This window comes from Tachyglossus aculeatus, unplaced genomic scaffold (genome assembly GCF_015852505.1).
Source record: "Tachyglossus aculeatus isolate mTacAcu1 unplaced genomic scaffold, mTacAcu1.pri scaffold_116_arrow_ctg1, whole genome shotgun sequence".
NCBI classification, from domain to species: domain Eukaryota; kingdom Metazoa; phylum Chordata; class Mammalia; order Monotremata; family Tachyglossidae; genus Tachyglossus; species Tachyglossus aculeatus.
The window spans coordinates 920,816-941,019 of record NW_024044848.1 but is presented as its reverse complement, the minus strand read 5'-3'; the positions used below and the strand labels follow the sequence as shown (position 1 = coordinate 941,019).

Below are 20,204 nucleotides of genomic sequence, written 5' to 3'. Positions count from 1 at the left end.
AGTGCACTTCCCCTCTGCCTTCAAACATGCCCATGTCTCCCCCAAACTATATCTCTTCCCCTGTTCAAAGCCCTGACACCTGTCTATTTGGGTTTTTTTATGTGGACTGTCTCCCCCTTCTAGACTGTGAGCCCGTTGTTGGATAGGGATTGTCTCTATCTGTTGCCGAATTGTACTTTCCAAGCTCTTAGTACAGTGCTCTATAAATACAATTGAATGAATGAATTAGAACCCAGATCCTCTTGACTCCCGGGCCCGTGCTCTTTCTATTAAGTGACACTGCTTCTAATTTAGAGAAATTACGACTCTGACCCTGGTCATCCCAGTTCCCTACTAAAATTTCACTCAGCTTTCCCCTGCTCCTCTCCGGACTCACCGGGCCCGCCCTGGGCTGTGGAGCGTCGAACTCTGCTGGGAGAGAGGCTCACTCCATCTCGTCAGTCCTGGATGTGGATGGGGATGACAGGAAGGTCTGGGCGAGGGATGGGGGCTGTCAGGATCCTCCCTCCCCGACTCGGCTCTCTGGCTGGCTGCACCGTCCCCTCAGACGATGGCGGGTTATTTCCTGGGAGATTCCTCACGGGAGGACAGACCCGGGGCTCCGCTGAGACGGCTGGCTGTCCGGGAATCTCAGAAGGCCGGGATCGTGCTCTCCCTGCGGTCCCGGCCCTCACAACCTAAATAACTACCCATTCCCGTGTGGTTCCGACTCTGTGACTCCTTCAACAGACTAATCATCATTCCCTTTCGTGATTCATTCATTCATTCATTCATTCAATCATATTCATTGAGCGCTCACTGTGTGCAGAGCACTTTACTAAGCGCTGGAAAAGTACTATTCGGCAACAGAGACAATCCCTACACAACAACGGGCTCACGGTCTAGAAGCGGGAGCCAGACAACAAAACAAAACAAGTAGACAGCCGTCTATACCATCTAAATAGATAAATGGAATTACAGCTGTATACACATCATTAATAAACTAAATAGATTAATAATAGCATTCCGGTTATGCTCTGAGGATTGGAGTTTCATCCCACGCCAGGGCTGCGGATCCCTTCTGGACTGTTAGCCCGTTTTGGGTGGAACCGTCTCTATGTGTTGCCAACTTGTACTTCCCAAGTGCTTAGTACAGTGCTCTGCATGCAGTAAGCGCTCAATAAATACGATTGAATGAATGAATAAATACTATTGAATGAATGAATGAATCTGAAATCTGCAGCAATCCAACTTTGACATTCCCCCCTAGACTGTAAGCTCATCATGGGTAGGAAATGTGGCTACCAACCCTGTTACATTGTTATATCGTACTCTCCCAAGCACTTACTACCAAGGTCTGCACATAGTAAGCACTCAGTAAATAAGATCGATTGATGGATGCGCATTATCTTCCCCTACTGAATTTCTATCTGCAATCTCCATCCCTCCCAAGCTCACCCTCTCACTGTGCCCGTTCCCAACTCCCCCGACTCAGACCCCTACCTCACCACCTTTCCCCCGCTTGGAATTCCCTCTCTCTTCATATCCACGAGCCCTCAGAGCTTCCCATCTTCCACACTCCTTCCCGAAACTCTGTGAAATCCACGGGACCTTCCCCGATTAATTTTTTCATAATGGTACATGGTAAATGTTTCCCATTTTCTAGAGACCGCTCTGAGCACTAAAGTCAGGTTGCACCAGTCCCTGTCCGGCATAGGACTTCCAGTCTTAATCCCCTTTTTACAGATTAGGTAGCTGAGGCAAGAAGTGAAACGACTGGCCCAAGGTCACATGGCAGACAAGCGGTGGAGGCGGAATTCGAAGCCAGGCCCTCTGACGCCCAGGTCCATGCTCTATCAACTGGGCTATGCTGCGTCCCCATGCTTCCTTTTCTCAGGGTGCTTAATTGTCTCGGTCTGGGCCTGTGTAAAAAGCTCCCCTCCCCATCCTTAATAATAATGATAACAATAATCAGTATAGTGGTATTTGATAAGTGTTTATTATGTGCTGGAGTGGATACTAGCAAACTGGGTCAGAATTTATTAAGAATTTCCTTATAAAAAGACTGCCAAGTGTCAGAGTAGAAACAAACTAATCATATCGGAGACGTTTCCTGACTCGCGGGGCCTCAGATTGAAAGACAAAGAGAGAGCGCATATTGAATGCCGATTTTACAGCGAGACCCAGAGGGGTTACGTAGCTGAACCAAGTTGATACAGCAGGCCTGTGGCAGAACCGGGCAGACATTTCTAAGCTCATGACGCCCAGCCACACGCTCATTCCACTACACCGTGGTGTCGCCCAAACAATCACTTGTCATTCATTCATTCATTCATCACTCATATTTATCGAGTGCTTACCGCGAGCAGAGCACCCTACTAAGCGTTTGGAAAGTACCATTCAGAATAAAGAGAGACAATCCGTGCCCACACCGGGCTTAAAGTCACACCCGGCCTATCAGCTTCCATCGCAGACATTGACAAATTCTCAGACGCCAGACTTTGTCTTTGGAAAGCTCTTTATAAGGCTACCCCCACGGTCGGAATCCTGATGAGGAACGGGATAGTCAGCAAAAGGAAAGAGACGTTTGGTCCCTTAAAAGAGGGAGGAGGAGTCTCCCCTTTAGGACTCTCCCCAGGGCAGCCTTTATGTCCCGGTTCCTCAGGCTGTAGATGAGGGGGTTCAGGGTGGGGGGCATCACGGTGTAGGATATGGACAACAGGAGGTCCAGGGTCGAGGGGGAGTCTGACACGGGCTTGATGTTGGTGAAAATTCCGGTCAAGAGGAAGACGATGACGACAGCGAAGTGAGGCAGGCAGGTGGAGAAGGCTTTGGCCCGGCTCTCTTTGGCCGGCATCCTCAGCACGGCCCGGAAGATGCGCACGTATGAGACGACGATGAAGACCAGGCAGACGACAACTAAAACTGCCCCACCGGTGATGCTCACGTCGCTGACGACGTGATCCTCGGAGCAGGAGATCTTCAGCAGGGAGGGGATGTCACAGAAGAACTGCTGGTTGATGTTGGACCCGCAGAAGCTCAGGGAGAAAGTCGAAGCTGAAGATAAGAACACAAGCATCACCCCGGTGAGGCAGGAGGCGGCCGCCATCTCTCCACAGGCCGTGTCGGTCATGATGAGCTCGTAGCGCAGGGGGAGGCAGATGGCGGCATAGCGGTGGTAGGTCATCGCCGTGAGGAGGTGCATCTCTAAACCACCAAACAGGACCACCGAGAAGACCTGGATGGTACAGCCCAGGAGGGAGATGCCTCTACAATCGGTCAGGAAGATGACGGCAGGCATGGGGACGGTGACGGAGATGTAGCAGAGGTCGACGACGAACAGGTTCCTGAGGAACAAGTACATGGGGGTGCGGAGGCACCGGTCGAGGGTGGTGACGGCGACGATGAGGAGATTCCCTGTCAGGGCCGCCAGGTAGACCAGGAGGAACAGCGCGGCGTGGACCAGCTGCAGCTCCCAGAACTCCGAGAAACCCAGCAGGAGGTATTCCTTCACCGTGGAGACGTTGGGCATTCTGGGGAGGCAGCCCTGACTTTCTGCATGTGATGAGAGAAGAGCCAAAGTTAGAGTCCATTGATGGGATGAGTGAAGGAATTGATAGGACACTCGCTGGTGATTCTCCATGGAGAGGAGGGAGTTATTCAATTCAAAATGATCTCTGAGTTCACGGTGGAGGCACGGAACGTTTCTGGGGGCTGATGTCGACTCCCTGCACAGGATGAGGGAAGACTTCAATTCAGAGACATTAGTGTTGGGGGTGAAGGAATAGGACTAAGTCGATCGGTTTCATTTATTGAGGACCTACAGAGGACGTGGTATTAATACATATAATTACTGCCCCCGGGGATCTTCCATTCTACTGGGGGCAGCAAGCTTCAAACTGCATAGAAGCAGGGGGCTATTGGGAAGGACACAGGCCTGGGAATCAGAAGACCTGGGTTCTAATTCCACCTCTATCAATCAATCAATCAATCGTATTTATTGAGCGCTTACTGTGTGCAGAGCACTGTATTAAGCGCTTGGGAAGTACAAGTTGGCAACATATAGAGACAGTCCCTACCCAGCAGTGGGCTCACAGTCTAAAAGGGGGAGACAGAGAACAAAACCAAACATACTAACAAAATAAAATAAATAGAATAGATATGTACAAGTAAAATAAACCCCTCCAGCGTTTAGAACAGTGCTTTGCACATAGTAAGCACTTAACAACTGCCCTTATTATTATTATTATTATTATCATTATTATTATTATTATTATTATCATCATTATTATCATTATCCAAACTGCCAAGGCTGGGCCACAGTGCCAAAACCCAGCAGGCGGCTGCCCGGTAGTCATGGTTGGGCAGTGGATAATAATAATAATAATAATAATAATGGTGTTTGTTATTCTCTTACTATGAGCCCGGCACTGCACTGAGCACTGGGGTGGATACAAGCCAATCAGGATGGAGGGGCTTGTGATGTTTGGGGTCACTGCAGTGGACAAGCCCCCTGCTCGGTCGCGGGACGTGGCCCTGTTCTGAACCCCGACATAGTTCCCGTGTGGGAGCGTCTCCCCAGACTGGCTCCCACTCTTCCATCCGCCTCCTTTTCTTTCCCGGTCCCTCCACCAAAATCCGACTCTTCCATCCGCCTCCTCGTCTTTCCCGGTCCCTCCACCAAAGTCCCCCTCACTGGGGCAGAGTGAGTCTAAGGGGCCCCGACCTCCAACTCCCCTTCGTCTTCTGGGTGGGGAAGGTCACAAAGTCCCCAAAAAGCAGGCCACTGAACCTGGCGCACAAGATGTGCTCGATAAATTGCGGTGATGGACTACTGGATGGATGAATGGATAGATTCAGAGAAGTAGCGTGGCTCAGTGGAAGGAGCCTGGGCTTTGGAGTCAGACGTCATGGGTGCAAATCCCGGCTCTGCCACTTGTCAGCTGTGTGACTTTGGGCAAGTCACTTAACTTCTCTGTGCCTCAGTTACCTCATCTGTATAATGGGGATGAAGACTTTGAACCCCCTGTGGGACAATCTAATCACTTTGTAACCTCCTCATTCATTCAATCGTTTTTATTGAGCGCTTACTGTGTGCAGAGCACTGTACTAAGTGCTTGGGAAGTACAAGTTGGCAACATATAGCGCTTAGAACAGTGCTTTGCACATAGTAAGCGCTTAATAAATGCCACCATCATTATTATTATAGATGGTTGGATGAGAGGAGATGGATCTGAGCGGTTGGATGGGATCTGTATCTGTCTACAGATTCACAGTCTAGAAGCGGGGAGACAGGCATCAAAACAAGTAAACAGGCAGTCAAATGTTTGGAAAGGTTTCCACGATCGCGTCCCTTCTCCCTTGTCACCCTCCGATTTTCTGCTTTTCATCACCATCAAGAGTGACCTGAAAATTCATAGAATTACTGTTGTTCTCAGTAGTAGTATCCACATTATCATTATTGAATTTATGAAGAACTGATTTGCAAAAGACTGCCAAGTGGCGGAGTAGAAATGAATTAATCAGATCGGACACGTTTCCTGACCCACGGGGGCTCAGATTGTAAGAGAAAGAGAGAGCATATATTTAACCCCGATTTTACAGCGAGACCAAGAGGGGTTACGGAGCTGAACCAAGGTGATACTGCAGGCCCGTGGCAGAACTGGGCAGACATTTCTAATCTCATGACACCCAGCCACACGCTCATTCCACTGAACCGTGGTGTCGCCCAAACAATCACTTGTCAGTCATTCATTCATTCAGTCACATTTATTGAGTGCTTACCGCGAGCAGAGCACCGTACTAAGCGCTCGGAAAGTAGCATTCAGAACAAAGTGAGACAATCCCTGCCCATACCGGGTTTACAGTCACATCCGGCTTATCAGACTCAGTCCCAGATGTTGACAAGTCCTCAGATGCCGGACTTTCTCTTTGGACAGCTCTTTATATGGCTACCCCATTGGAATCCTGATGAGGAACGGGATAGTCAGCAAAAGGAAACAGACGTTTTGTCCTTTAGAAGAGGGAGGAGGAGTCTCCCCTTTAGGGCTCTCCCCAGGGCGGCCTTCATGTCCCGGTTCCTCAGGCTGTAGATGAGGGGGTTCAGGGCGGGGGGCATCACGGTGTAGGATACGGACAACAGGAGGTCCAAGCTCGAGGGGGAGTCTGACACGGGCTTGACGTAGGTGAAAATTCCGGTCACGAGGAAGATGGTGACGACGGCGAGGTGAGGCAGGCAGGTGGAGATGGCTTTGGCCCGGCTCTCTTTGGCCGGCATCCTCAGCACGGCCCGGAAGATGCGCACGTACGAGACGACGATGGAGACCAGGCAGACGTCAACTATAGCTACCCCACCGGTGATGCTCACGTCACTGACGACGTGATCCTCGGAGCAGGAGATCTTCAGCAGGGAGGGGATGTCACAGAAGAACTGCTGGATGATGTTGGACCCTCAGAAGCTCAGGGAGAAAGTCGAAGATGAATACAAGACCCCAAACATCACCCCAGTGAGCCAGGAGGCGGCCGCCATCATTCCACAGGCCGTGTTGGTCATGATGAGCTCATACCGCAGGGGGAGGCAGATGGCGGCGTAGCGGTCGTAGGACATCGCCGTGAGGAGGAACACCTCTGAACCACCAAACATGACCACCGAGAAGACCTGGGCGGCACAGCCCAGGAGGGAGATGGCTCTACGATCGGTCAGGGAGATGACGGCAGACTTGGGGACGGTGACGGAGATGTAGCAGAGGTCGATGACGGACAGGTTCCTGAGGAAGAAGTACATGGGGGTGCGGAGGCGCCGGTCGAAGGCGGTGACGGTGATGATGAGGAGATTCCCCGTCAGGGCCGCCAGGTAGACCAGGAGGAACAGCGCGGCGTGGACCAGCTGCAGCTCCCGGACCTCCGAGAACCTCAGCAGGAGGAATTCCTTCACCGTGGAAACGTTGGGCATTTTCGGGAGGCAGCACTGACTTTCTGCATGTGATGAGAGAAGAGCCAAAGTTAGAGTCCATCGATGGGATGAGTGAAGGAATTGACAGGACACTCGCTGGTGATTCTCCATGGAGAGGAGGGAGTTACTGAATTCAAAATGATCTCTGAGTTCACGGTGGAGGCACGGAACGTTTCTGGGGAATGATGTCGACTCCCTGCACAGGATGAGGGAAGACTTCAATTCAGAGACATTCATGTTGGGGGTGAAGGAATAGGACTAAGTCGATCGGTTCTATGTATAGAGGACCTACAGAGGACGTGATATTAATACATATAATCACTGTCCCCAGGGAGCTTCCATTCTATTGGAGGCACCACGCTTCGAACTGTGTAGAAGCAGGGGGCTATTGGGAAGAACACAGGCCTGGGAATCAGAGGACCTGGGTTCTAATCCCACCTCTACCAGTTCTCTGCTGCATAGCCACGGGAAGGTGACTTAATTTCTCTACCGCTCAGTTTTCTCACTAGTAAAATGAGGATTCGATATCTAGTTTCCCTCCTACTTAGTCTGTGAATCTGTCGTGAGACACGGACTGTGTTCTACCGGATGGTCCTGAATCTCCCCCAGCACTTAATACTTTGCTTGGAACGTAGTAAGCGCTTAATAAATATCAAGTGTATTATTTCGGTTGAGGAGACCGAAACTAAAACGAATAGCAGATAGCAGAGGTCTGAGAGCATAAAGATATGTTCGTGACTGTTGTGAAATGTTTTCGGTGGTTTTAGAGTCAAACGAGAAGTGCCTTCACACATAAATTGTGTGAGCCCCCTCCTCCCAGACTGAGCCCCCTTCTTCCTCTCCCCCTCCTCCCCACCCCCCTGCCTTACCTCCTTCCCCTCCCCACAGCACCTGTATATACGTATATATTTGTACATATTTATTACTCTATTTTATTTGGACATATTTATTCTACTTATTTTATTTTGCTAATATGTTTTGTTTTGTTCCCTGTCTCCCCCTTCTGGACTGTGAGCCTGCTTTTGGGTAGGGACCGTCTCTATATGCTGCCAACTTGTGCTTCCCAAGTGCTTAGTACAGTGCTCTGCACATAGTAAGCGCTCAATGAATACGATTGAATGAATGAATGAATAAATTCATCCACTTAGTGGAGAAATTATGGGCCTGGTAGAGAGTAGGGCCTGGATTCTAATCCTGTCTTCGCTCCTTGTCTGCTGTGTGACCTGGGGCCCGTCGCTTACCGTCTCTGTGCCTCGGTTACCTCATCTGAAAAAAGGGGGTTACAACTGTGAGCACCCTATGGGGCGTGGACTGTGTCCAACCTGATCACCTTGTATCTACCCCAGTGCTTAGTACAGTACCTGGCACATAATGAGCACTTAAAAGCACCATAAACTAACCAAACAACAGCAACAAAAAACCACGTGTAACTCCAAACCGATCCCATTTGCTCACATATCTGCATTCACACTTCTACACACACAAACACAAGCGTACCTCATCATTCATCGAGTCCTTTCCTATAGCATCGCTCAGCCTACATCTCTCCTCTCCTCATCGTCCTCTCATGATAAATTGTGTCTTTTCACAAGGAACAAAAACTCTTAATCGGTTTGAAGGCTCTCCGCCCTACGACTGCACTTCACCCCCTTACAATCATTCAACTCGTCTTCCCAGCTCTCAGAGCAACTTTCCAGTTGTTACTCACGATCGACTCTCTCGTTTCCATCCTAGGCTGGAACTCCCTCTCTTATCAGCTCAACATCAGAGCGAGCACAGTTCTTTCTGAATTCTTTACTGCTAAAATCCCCCCGCCTCCAACCAACTTCCCCGATTCATTTCCCAGCCCTCTAAACCCACTTCACCCAACTCAAGCGTGAATCAACTCAAGTCCATCCTCATTTAGCGGAAAAAGGATGGGCCCAGGAGTTCTCTTCTTGACCTTGAGCTCCTTGAGGGAAGCATACACATCTCCCAGCTCTGTTCCATTGTACTCTCCCAAGCATAGTTTAGTGGGAGTCAGAGGACTTGGGTTCTAATCCTGCCTCTGTCCCTTTGCTGCTGTGGGATCTTGGGCAAAGTGCTTCACTTCTATAGGCCTAAGTTTCCTCATCGGTAAAATGGCATGCAATAATTGTACGTTCATCTTTCCATTCATTTTTTTTTCTTCTAGGAGGGCCAGGGAATGTGTCTGTTGTGATGTGATAAAGTGGATAGAGCATTCCCCCTCTACCTTCAAACATGCCCACGTCTCCCCCAAACTAGCTCTCTTCCCCTGTACAAAGCCCTGACGCCTGTCTGCTTATTTTGTTTTGTGGACTGTCTGCCCCTTCTAGACTGTGAGCCCATTGTTGGATAGGGATTGTCTCTATCTGTTGCCGAATTGTACCTTCCAAGCGCTCAGTACAGTGCTCTGCACACAGTGAGCGCTCAATAAATACGATTGAATGAATGAATTAGAGCCCAGGTCCTCTTGACTCCCGGGCCCATGCTCTTTCCACTAAGCGACACTGCTTCTGATTTAGAGAAATGGCGATTCTGACCCTGGTCATCCCATTTCCTTATTGCAATTTCCCTCAGCTTTCCCCCGCTCCTCTCCGGACTCACCGGGCCCATCCTGGGCTGGGGAGCGTCGAACTCTGCTGAGAGAGAGGCTCACTCCATCTCGTCGGTCCTGGAGGTGGATGGGGATGACAGGAAGGGCTGGGCGAGGGATGGGGGCTGGCAGGATCCTCCCTCCCCTTCTCCGCTCTCCGGCTGGCTGCGCCATCCCCTCAGATGATGGCGGGTTATTTCCTGGGAGATTCCCCGTGGGAGGACGGACCCGGGGCTCCGCTGAGACGGCCGGCCATCCGGGAATCTCGGAAGGCCAGGATCGTGCTCTCCCTGCGGTCCCGGCCCTCACAACCTAAATAACAACCCATTCCCGTGTGGTTCCCACTCTGTGACTCCTTCAACAGGCTAATCATCATTCCCTTTCGTCATTCATTCATTCATTCATTCATTCATTCAATCATATTTATTGACCGCTCACTGTTTGCAGAGCACTGTTCTAAGCGCTGGTAAAGCACAATTCGGCAGCAGAGACAATCCCTACACAACCACGGGCTCACGGTCTAGAAGGGGGAGCCAGACAACAAAACAAAACAAGTAGACAGGCATCAATACCATCTAAATAGATAAATGGAATTACAGATGCATACATATCATTAATATACTAAAAAGATTAATAACAGCATTCTGGTTATGCTCTGAGGTTTGGAGTTTCATCCCACACCAGGGCTTGGGATCCCTTCTAGGCTGTGAGCCCGTTGTTGGGTGGGACCATGTCTATGTGTTGCCAACTTGTACTTCCCAAGTGCTTAGTACAGGGTTCTGCATGCAGTAAGAGCTCAATAAATACGATTGAATGAATGAATAAATACGATTGAATGAGTGAATTAATCTGAAATCTGCAGCAATCCAACTTTGACATTCCCCTCTAGACTGTAAGCTCATCATGGGCAGGAAATGTGGCTACCAACCCTGTTACATTGTTGTATCGTACTCTCCCAAGTGCTTACTACCAAGGTCTGCACATAGTAAGCACTCAATAAATAAGATCGGCTGATGGATGCGCATTATCTCTGCACATAGTAAGCGCTCAATAAATACGATTGATGATGATGATGATGATGATTATCTTCCCCTAATGAATTTCTATCTGCATTCTCCATCCCTCCCAAGCTCCCCCTTTCACCGTGCCTCGTTCCCAACTTCCCTGACTCAGACCCCTACCTCACCACCTTTCCCCCGTTTGGAATTCCCTCTCCCTTCATATCCACCAGCTCTCAGGGCTTCCCATCTTCCTCACTTCATCCCGAAACCCTATGAAATCCACGGGACCTTCCCCGATTCATTTTTTTCTTAATGGTACACGGTAAATGTTTCCTATTTTCTAGGGACCGCTCTAAGCGCTAAAGTCCCTACAAGCTAGTCAGGTTGGACCAGTCCCCGTCCCGCATAGGACTTCCAGTCTTAATCCCCCTTTTACAGATGAGGTAGTTGAGGTAAGAAGTGAAATGACTTGCCCAAGGTCACATGGCAGACAAGCGGTGGAGGTGGAATTAGAACCCAGGCCCTCTGACGCCCAGGTCGATGCTCTATCAACTGGGCTATGCTGCTTCCCCGTGCTTCCTTGTCTCAGGGTGCTTAATTGTCTCAGTCTGGGCCTGTGTAAAAAGCCCCCCTCCCTATCCTTAATAAGAATGATAACAATAATAATAATCATGGTATTTGATAAGCGTTTATTATGTGCTGGAGTGAATAGAAGCCAACTGGGTCAGACGTGTCCCTGTCCCACACTGGCTCACAGTCTCAACCCCCATTTTACAGCCGAGGGAACTGAGGCCCAGAGATGTGAAGAGACTTGCCCGAGGTCACACGGCAGACAAGTAGCAGAACCGGGATTAGAACCCACGACCTCTGACTCCCAAGCCCGGGGATGAATGGATTGATGGATGGATGGATAGATGAATGGTTGGAAGGATGGATGGATGGAAGGAAGGAAAGATGGACTGCTGAGAGAGGATGGATTTGGTAAGACAGTTGGAGCTGCAGTCGTCCTTTCGTCCCTTCTCACATACCATTTCCCATTTTCCAACTTTCATTCCCACCCCCAGAGTCATGCTAAAGAGCGTATCGTTACATTTTCATAGTCATTACTAATAATGATATCATTATCATATTTATTAAGACGTCGTGTGCCTAAATCGGTCCGCTTGCTGGAGTAGAAACAAAAGAATCGGTTCGGACACAATTTCTGTCCCACAGGGACTCAGGGTGTAAGAGGAAGAGAGATCGTAGGGATGTTACATCACTGACCCTAGGTCCCTTCTCCCTTGTGACCCTCTGATTTTCTGATTCATAATCGCCAAGAGGGATCTTAAAATTCATAGAATTACCGTGATCATCAATAGTAGTATCGACATTATCATTATTGAATTTATTAAGAATTTACTTACAAAAAGACTGCCAAGTGTCAGAGTAGAAACAAACGAATCATATCGGAGACGTTTCCTGATCCGCGGGGGCTCAGATTGAAAGACAAAGAGAGAGCGCATATTGCATGCCGATTTTACAGCGAGACCCAGAGGGGTTACGTAGCTGAACCAAGGTGATACGGCAGGCCCGTGGCAGAACCGGGCAGACCTTCCTAATCTCATGACGCCCAGCCACACGCTCATTCCACTAAACCATGGTGTCGCCCAAACAATCACTTGTCAGTCATTCATTCATTCATCAGTCATATTTATCGAGTGCTTACCGCGAGCAGAGCACCGTACTAAGCGTTTGGAAAGTACCATTCAGAATAAAGAGAGACAATCCGTGTCCACACCGGGTTTACAGTCGCACCCGGCTTATCAGCTTCCATCCCAGACATTGTCAAATCCTCAGACGCCGGACTTTGTCTTTGGAAAGCTAGACTGTGAGCCCACTGTTGGGTAGGGACTGTCTCTATATGTTGCCAACTTGTACTTCCCAAGCGCTTAGTACAGTGCTCTGCACACAGTAAGCGCTCAATAAATACGATTGATTGATATGGCTACCCCCACGGTCGGAATCCTGATGAGGAAGGGGATAGTCAGCAAAAGGAAAGAGCCGTTTTGTCCCTTAGAAGAGGGAGGAGGAGTCTCCCCTTTAGGACTCTCCCCAGGGCGGCCTTCATGTCCCGGTTCCTCAGGCTGTAGATGAGGGGGTTCAGGGCGGGGGGCATCACGGTGTAGGATATGGACAACAGGAGGTCCAGGGTTGAGGGGGAGTCTGACACGGGCTTGACGTGTTTGAAAGTTCCGGTCAAGAGGAAGACAGTGACGACGGCGAGGTGAGGCAGGCAGGTGGAGAAGGCTTTGGCCCGGCTCTCTTTGGCCGGCATCCTCAGCACGGCCCGGAAGATGCGCACGTACGAGACGACGATGGAGACCAGGCAGACGTCAACTATAGCTACCCCACCGGTGATGCTCACGTCACTGACGACGTGATCCTCGGAGCAGGAGATCTTCAGCAGGGAGGGGATGTCACAGAAGAACTGCTGGATGATGTTGGACCCGCAGAAGCTCAGGGAGAGAGTCAAAGCTGAATACAACACCCCAAAAATCACCCCGAGAAGCCAGGAGGTGGCCGCCATTTTTCCACAGGTCGTGTCGGTCATGATGAGCTCGTAGCGCAGGGGGAGGCAGATGGCGGCGTAGCGGTCGTAGGACATCGCCGTGAGGAGGAACATCTCTGAACAACCAAACAGGATCACCAAGAAGACCTGGGCGGCACAGCCCAGGAGGGAGATGGCTCTACGATCGGTCAGGGAGATGACAACAGACTTGGGGACGGTGACGGAGATGTAGCAGAGGTCGATGAGGGACAGGTTCCTGAGGAAGAAGTACATGGGGGTGCGGAGGCACCGGTCGAGGGCGGTGACGGCGACGATGAGGAGATTCCCCGTCAGGGCCGCCAGGTAGACCAGGAGGAACAGCGCGGCGTGGACCAGCTGCAGCTCCCGGACCTCCGAGAAACCCAGCAGGAGGAATTCCTTCACCGTGGAGACGTTGGGCATTTTGGGGAGGCAGCACTGACTTTCTGCATGTGATGAGAGAAGAGGCAAAGTTAGAGTCCATCGATGGGATGAGTGAAGGAATTGATAGGACACTCGCTGGTTATTCTCCATGGAGAGGAGGGAGTTATTGAATTCAAAATGATCTCTGAGTTCACGGTGGAGGCACTGAACGTTTCTGGGGAATGATGTCGGCTCCCTGCACGGGATGAGGGAAGACTTCAATTCAGAGACATTAGTGTTGGGGGTGAAGGAATAGGACTAAGTCGATCGGTTCCATTTATTGAGGACCTACAGAGGACGTGGTATTAATACATATAATCACTGCCCCCAGGGAGCTTCCATTCTATTGGAGGCACCAAGCTTCAAACTGTGTAGAAGCAGGGGGCTATTGGGAAGAACACAGGCCTGGGAATCAGAGGACCTGGGTTCTAATCCCACCTCTACCAGTTCTCTGCTGCAAAGCCATGAGAAAGTGACTTAATTTCTCTATGCCTCAGTTTTCTCTATAATGAAAAGAGGATCTGATATCTGTTTTCCCCCTTACTTTGTCCGTGAATCCCTCGTGAGACACGGACTGTGTTCTACCAGATGGTCCTGAATCTCCCTCAGCTCTTAATACTTTACTTGGAATGTAGTACGCTCTTAATGAGGATCAGGAGTGTTATTTTTGGTTGAGGAGACCGAAGCTGAAATGAATAGTGGATAGCAGAGGTCAGAGAATATAAAGATATGTTCATGACTGTTGTGAAATGTTCTCGATGGTTTTAGAGTCAAACGAGAAGTGCCTTCACACATAAATTCATCCATTTAGTGGAGAAAGAATGGGCCCGGTAGAGAGTAGTACCTGGATTCTAATCCTGTTTTCGCTCCTTGTCTGCTCTGTGACCTGGAGCCCGTCACTTACTGTCTCTGTGCCTCGGTTCCCTCATCTGAAAAACGGGGGTTACAACTGTGAGCACCCTATGGGGCATGGACTATGTCCAACCTGATCAGCTTGTATCCACCCTAGTGCTTAGTACAGTACCAGGCACATAATAAGCACTTAAAACCACCATAAAACAAACAAACAACAAAAAAACCACCATGTATACTCCAAACCGATCCCATTTGCTCACATATCTGCATTCACACTTGTACACACACAAACACAAGTATACCTCATCATTCATCGAGTCCTTTCCTATAGCATCGCTCAGCCTACATCTCTCCTCTCCTCATCCTCCTCTCATGACAAATTGTGTCTTCTCACATGGAACAAAAACTCTAAATCGGCTTGAAGACTCTCCGCCCTACGACTGCACTTCACCCCCTTTCCATCATTCAACTCGTCTTCTCAGCTCTCAGAGCAACTTTCTAGTTGTTACTCACGATCGACTCTCCCGTTTCCATCCTAGGCTGGAACTCCCTCTCTTATCAGCTCAACATCAGAGCGGGCACAGTTCTATCTGAATTCTTTACTGCTAAAATCCCCCCCGCCTCCAACCAACTTCCCCGATTTATTTCCCAGCCCTCTAAACCCACTTCACCTAACTCAAACGTGAATCAACTCAAGTCCATTCTTATTCAGCGGAAAAAGGATGGGCCCAGGAGTTCTCTTCTTGACCGTGAGCTCCTTGAGGGGAGCGTACACATCTCCCAGCTCTGTTCCACTGTACTCTCCCAAGCATAGTTTAGTGGGAGTCAGAGGACTTGGGTTCTAATCCTGCCTCTGTCACTTTGCTGCTGTGGGACCTTGGGCAAAGTGCTCCACTTCTCTGGCCTCAGGTTCCTCATCGGTAAAATGGCATGCAAAAATTGTATATTCATCTTTCCATTCATTTTTTCTTTCTTCTAGGAGGGCCAGGGAATGTGTCTGTTGTGGTGTGATAAAGTGGATAGAGCATTCCCCCTCTGCCTTCAAACATGCCCACGTCACCCCCAGACTAGCTCTCTTCCCCTGTACAAATCCCTGATGCCTGTCTGCTTATTTTGTTTTGTGGACTGTCTCCCCCTTCTAGACTGTGAGCCCGTTGTTGGATAGGGATTGTCTCTACCTGTTGCTGAATTGTACTTTCCAAGCGCTCAGTACATGCTCTGCACACAGTAAGTGCTCAATAAATAAAATTGAATGAATGAATTAGAGCCCAGATCCTCTTGACTGCTGGGCTCGTGCTCTTTCCACTAAGCGACACTGCTTTTGATTTAGAGAAATTGCGATTCTGACCCTGGTCATCCCAGTTCCCTATTGCAATTTCCCTCAGCTTTCCCCCGCTCCTCCGGACTCACCGGGCCCGTCCTGGGCTGGGGAGCGTCGAACTCTGCTGAGAGAGAGGCTCACTCCATCTTGTCGGTCCTGGAAGTGGATGGGGATGACAGGAAGGTCTGGGCGAGGGATGGGGACTATCAGGATCCTCCCTCCCCCTCTCTGCTCTCCGGCTGGCTGCGCCATTCCCTCAGAAGACGGCGGGTTATTTCCTGGGAGATTCCCCGTGGGAGGACGGACCCGGGGCTCCGCTGAGACGGCCGGCCATCCGGGACTCTCGGAAGGCCGGGATCGTGCTCTCCCTGCGTCCCGGCCCTCACAACCTAAACCACTACCCATTCCCGTGTGGTTCCCACTCTGTGACTCCTTCAACAGACTAATCATCATTCCCTTTCTGTCATTCATTCATTCATTCATTCATTCAATCATTTGTACTGAGCGATTACTGTGTGTAGAGCACTGTACTAAGCGCTGGAAAAGTACAATTCGGCAACAGAGACAGTCCCTACACAACAACGGGCTCAGGGTCTAGATGGGGGAGCCAGACAACAAAACAATACGAGTAGACAGGCGTCAATACAATCTAAATAGATAAACTGAATTATAGATATACACATATCATTAATAAAGTAAATAGATTATTAATAGCATTCTGGTTATGCTCTGAGGTTTGGAGTTTCATCCCACGCCTGGGCTTGGGACCCCTCCTAGACTGTGAGCCCGTTGTTGGGTAGGGACCGTCTCTATATGTTGCCGACTTGTACTTCCCAAGCGCTTAATACAGTGCTCTGCACGCAGTAAGCGCTCAATAAATACGATTGAATGAACGAAAGGATAAATAAGACTGAATGAATAAATGAATCTGAAATCTGCAGCAATCCAACTTTGACATTCCCCTCTAGACTGTAAGCTCATCATGGGCAGGAAATGTGGCTACCAACCTTGTTACATTGTTGTATCATACTCTACCAAGTGCTTACTACCAAGGTCTGCTCATAGTAAGCACTCAATAAATAAGATGGATTGATGGATACACATTATCTTCCTCTACTGAATTTCAATCTGCATTCTCCATCCCTCCCAAGCTCCCCCTCTCACTGTGCCTCGTTCCCAACTCCCCCGACTCAGACCCCTACCTCACCACCTTTCCCCCGCTGGGAATTCCCTCTCCCTTCATATCCACCAGCCCTCGGGGCTTCCCATCTTCCACACTCCTTCCCGAAACTCTATGAAATCCACGGGACCTTCCCCGATTAAGTTTTTCATAATGGTACATGGTAAATGTTTCCTATTTTCTAGGGACCGCTCTAAGCGCTAAAGTCACCGAAAGCTAGCCAGGTTGGACCAGTCCCTGTCCAACATAGGACTTCCAGTCTTAATCCCCCTTTTACAGATGAGGTAGTTGAGCAAGAAGTGAAATGACTTGCCCAAGGTCACATGACAGACAAGCGGTGGAGGTGGAATTCGAACCCAGGCCCTCTGACGCCCAGGTCCATGCTCTATCAACTGGGCTATGCTGCTTCCCCGTGCTTCCTTGTCTCAGGGTGCTTAATTGTCTCAGTTTGGGCCTGTGAAACAAGCCCCCCTCCTCATCCTTAATAAGAATGGTAACAATAATCAGAATAGTGGTATTTGATAAGTGTTTATTATGTGCTGGAGTGGATACTAGCAACTTGGGTCAGAATTTATTAAGAATTTCCTTACAAAAAGACTGCCAAGTGTCAGAGTAGAAACAAACTAATCATATCGGAGACGTTTCCTGACCCGCGGGGGCTCAGATTGAAAGACAAAGAGAGAGCGCATCTTGAATGCCGATTTTACAGCAAGACCCAGAGGGGTTTATGTAGCTGAACCAAGGTGATACAGCAGTACCGGACCAGAACCGGGCAGACATTTCTAATCTCATGACGCCCAGCCACACGCTCATTTCACTAAACCGTGGTGTCGCCCAAACAATCACTTGTCAGTCAGTCATTCATTCATCAATCATACCTATCGAGTGCTTACAGCGAGCAGAGCACCGTACTAAGCGTTTGGAAAGTACCATTCAGAATAAAGAGAGACAATCCGTGCCCACACCGGGCTTACAGTCACACCCGGCTTATCAGCTTCCGTCCCAGACATTGTCAAATCCTCAGGAGCCGGACTTTGTCTTTGGAAAGCTCTTTATATGGCTACCCCCACGGTCGGGAAATGTTATGAGGAACGGGATGGTCAGCAAAAGGAAACAGACATTCTGTCCCTTAGAAGAGGGAGGAGGAGTCTCCCCTTAAGGACTCTCCCCAGGGCGGCCTGCATGTCCCTGTTCCTCAGGCTGTAGATGAGGGGGTTTAGTGCGGGGGACATCATGGTGTAGGACATGGAAAACAGCAGGTCCAGGGTCGAGGGGGAGTCTGACACAGGCTTGACGTAGGTGAAAGTTCCGGTCAAGAGGAAGACGATGACGACGGCGAGGTGAGGCAGGCAGGTGGAGAAGGCTTTGGCCCGGCTCTCAGCGGCCGGCATCCTCAGCACGGCCCGGAAGATGTGCACGTACGAGACGACGATGGAGACCAAGCAGATGACAACTATAGCTACCCCACAGGTGACAGTCACGTCGACGATGACGTGGTCCTCGGAGCAGGAGATCTTCAGCAGGGAGGGGATGTCACAGAAGAACTGCTGGATGATGTTGGACCCGCAGAAGCTCAGGGAGAAAGTCGAAGATGAATACAAGACCCCAAACATCACCCCAGTGAGCCAGGAGGCGGCCGCCATCGTTCCACAGGCCGTGTTGGTCATGATGAGCTCATAACGCAGGGGGAGGCAGATGGCGGCGTAGCGGTCGTAGGACATCGCCGTGAGGAGGAATATCTCTGAACCACCAAACATGACCACCGAGAAGACCTGGGCGGCACAGCCCGGGAGGGAGATGGCTCTACGATCGGTCAGGGAGATGACGGCAGACTTGGGGACGGTGACGGAGATGTAGCAGAGGTCGATGAGGGACAGGTTCCTGAGGAAGAAGTACATGGGGGTGCGGAGGCACCGGTCGAAGGCGGTGACGGCGACGATGAGGAGATTCCCCGTCAGGGCCGCCAGGTAGACCAGGAGGAACAGCACGGCGTGGACCAGCTGCAGCTCCCGGACCTCCGAGAAACTCAGCAGGAGGAATTCCTTCACCGTAGAGACGTTGGGCATTCTCGGGAGGCAGCCCTGACTTTCTGCATGTGATGAGAGAAGAGCCAAAGTTAGAGTCCATCGATGGGATGAGTGAAGGAATTGACAGGACACTAGCTGGTGATTCTCCACGGAGAGGAGGGAGTTATTGAATTCAAAATGATCTCTGAGTTCACGGCGGAGGCACTGAAGTTTTCTGGGGAATGATGTCGACTCCCTGCACAGGATGAGAGAAGACTTCAATTCAGAGATACTGGGGGTGAAGGGATAGGACTAAGTCGATCAGTTCTATTTATTGAGGACCTACAGAGGACGTGGTATTAATACATATAATCACTGCCCCCAGGGAGCTTCCATTCAATTGGAGGAACCAAGCTTCAAACTGTGTAGAAACAGGGGGCTATTGGGAAGAACACAGGCCTGGGAATCAGAGAACCTGGGTTCTAATCCCACCTCTACGAGTCCTCTGCTTCATAGCCAAGGGAAGTTGACTTAATTTCTCTAAAGCTCAGTTTTCTCACTAGTAAAATGAGGATTCGATATCCGTTTTCCTCCTACTTAGTCTGTGAATCCCTCATGAGACACAGACTGTGTTCTACCAGATGGTCCTGAATCTCCCCCAGCATTTAATACTTTGCTTGGAACATAGTAAGCACTTAATAACTATCAAGTGTTTTATTTTTGGTTGAAGAGACCAAAACTAAAATGAATAGCAGATATTAGAGGTCAGAGAACATAAAGATATGTTGGTGACTGTTGTGAAATGTTTTCGGGGTTTTATAGTCAAACGAGAAGTACCTTCACACATAAATTCATCCATTTAGTGGAGAAAGAATGGGCCTGGTAGAGAGTAATACCTGGACTCTAATCCTGTCTTCGCTCCTTGTCTGCTGTGTGACCTGGGGCCCGTCGCTTACTGTCTCTGTACCTCGGTTACCTCATCTGAAAAATGGGGGTTACAACCGTGAGCACCCTATGGGGAGTGGACTGTGTCCAACCTGATCAGCTTGTATCCACCCCAGTGCTTAATACAGTACCTGGCAAATAATGAGCACTTAAAAACACCATAAAACAAACAAACAACAACAACAAAATACCACGTATACCCCAAACCGATCCCATTTGCTCACGTATTCGGTCGTTCAATCATATTTATCGAGCGCTTACTGTGTGCAGAGCACTGTACTAAGCGCTTGGGAAGTACAAGTTGGCAACATATAGAGACAGTCTCTACCCAACAACAAGCTCAAAGTCTAGAACGGGGAGACAGACAACAAAACAAA

General features: G+C 49.7%; 1 protein-coding gene across 1 annotated transcript; it reads right to left on the bottom strand.

Moving 5' to 3' along the window:
• Positions 1-424: 424 nt before the first annotated feature.
• On the bottom strand, positions 425-18,942 carry LOC119922655 (olfactory receptor 14A2-like). The gene is made up of 5 exons (XM_038742359.1): positions 18,163-18,942; positions 12,615-12,743; positions 6,284-6,379; positions 2,864-2,959; positions 425-472 (listed from the first exon to the last, which is right to left on the bottom strand). The coding sequence occupies exons 1-5, from the start codon at positions 18,940-18,942 to the stop codon at positions 425-427; spliced, it is 1,149 nt and encodes a 382-aa protein (XP_038598287.1).
• Between the last annotated feature and the right edge of the window lie 1,262 nt (positions 18,943-20,204).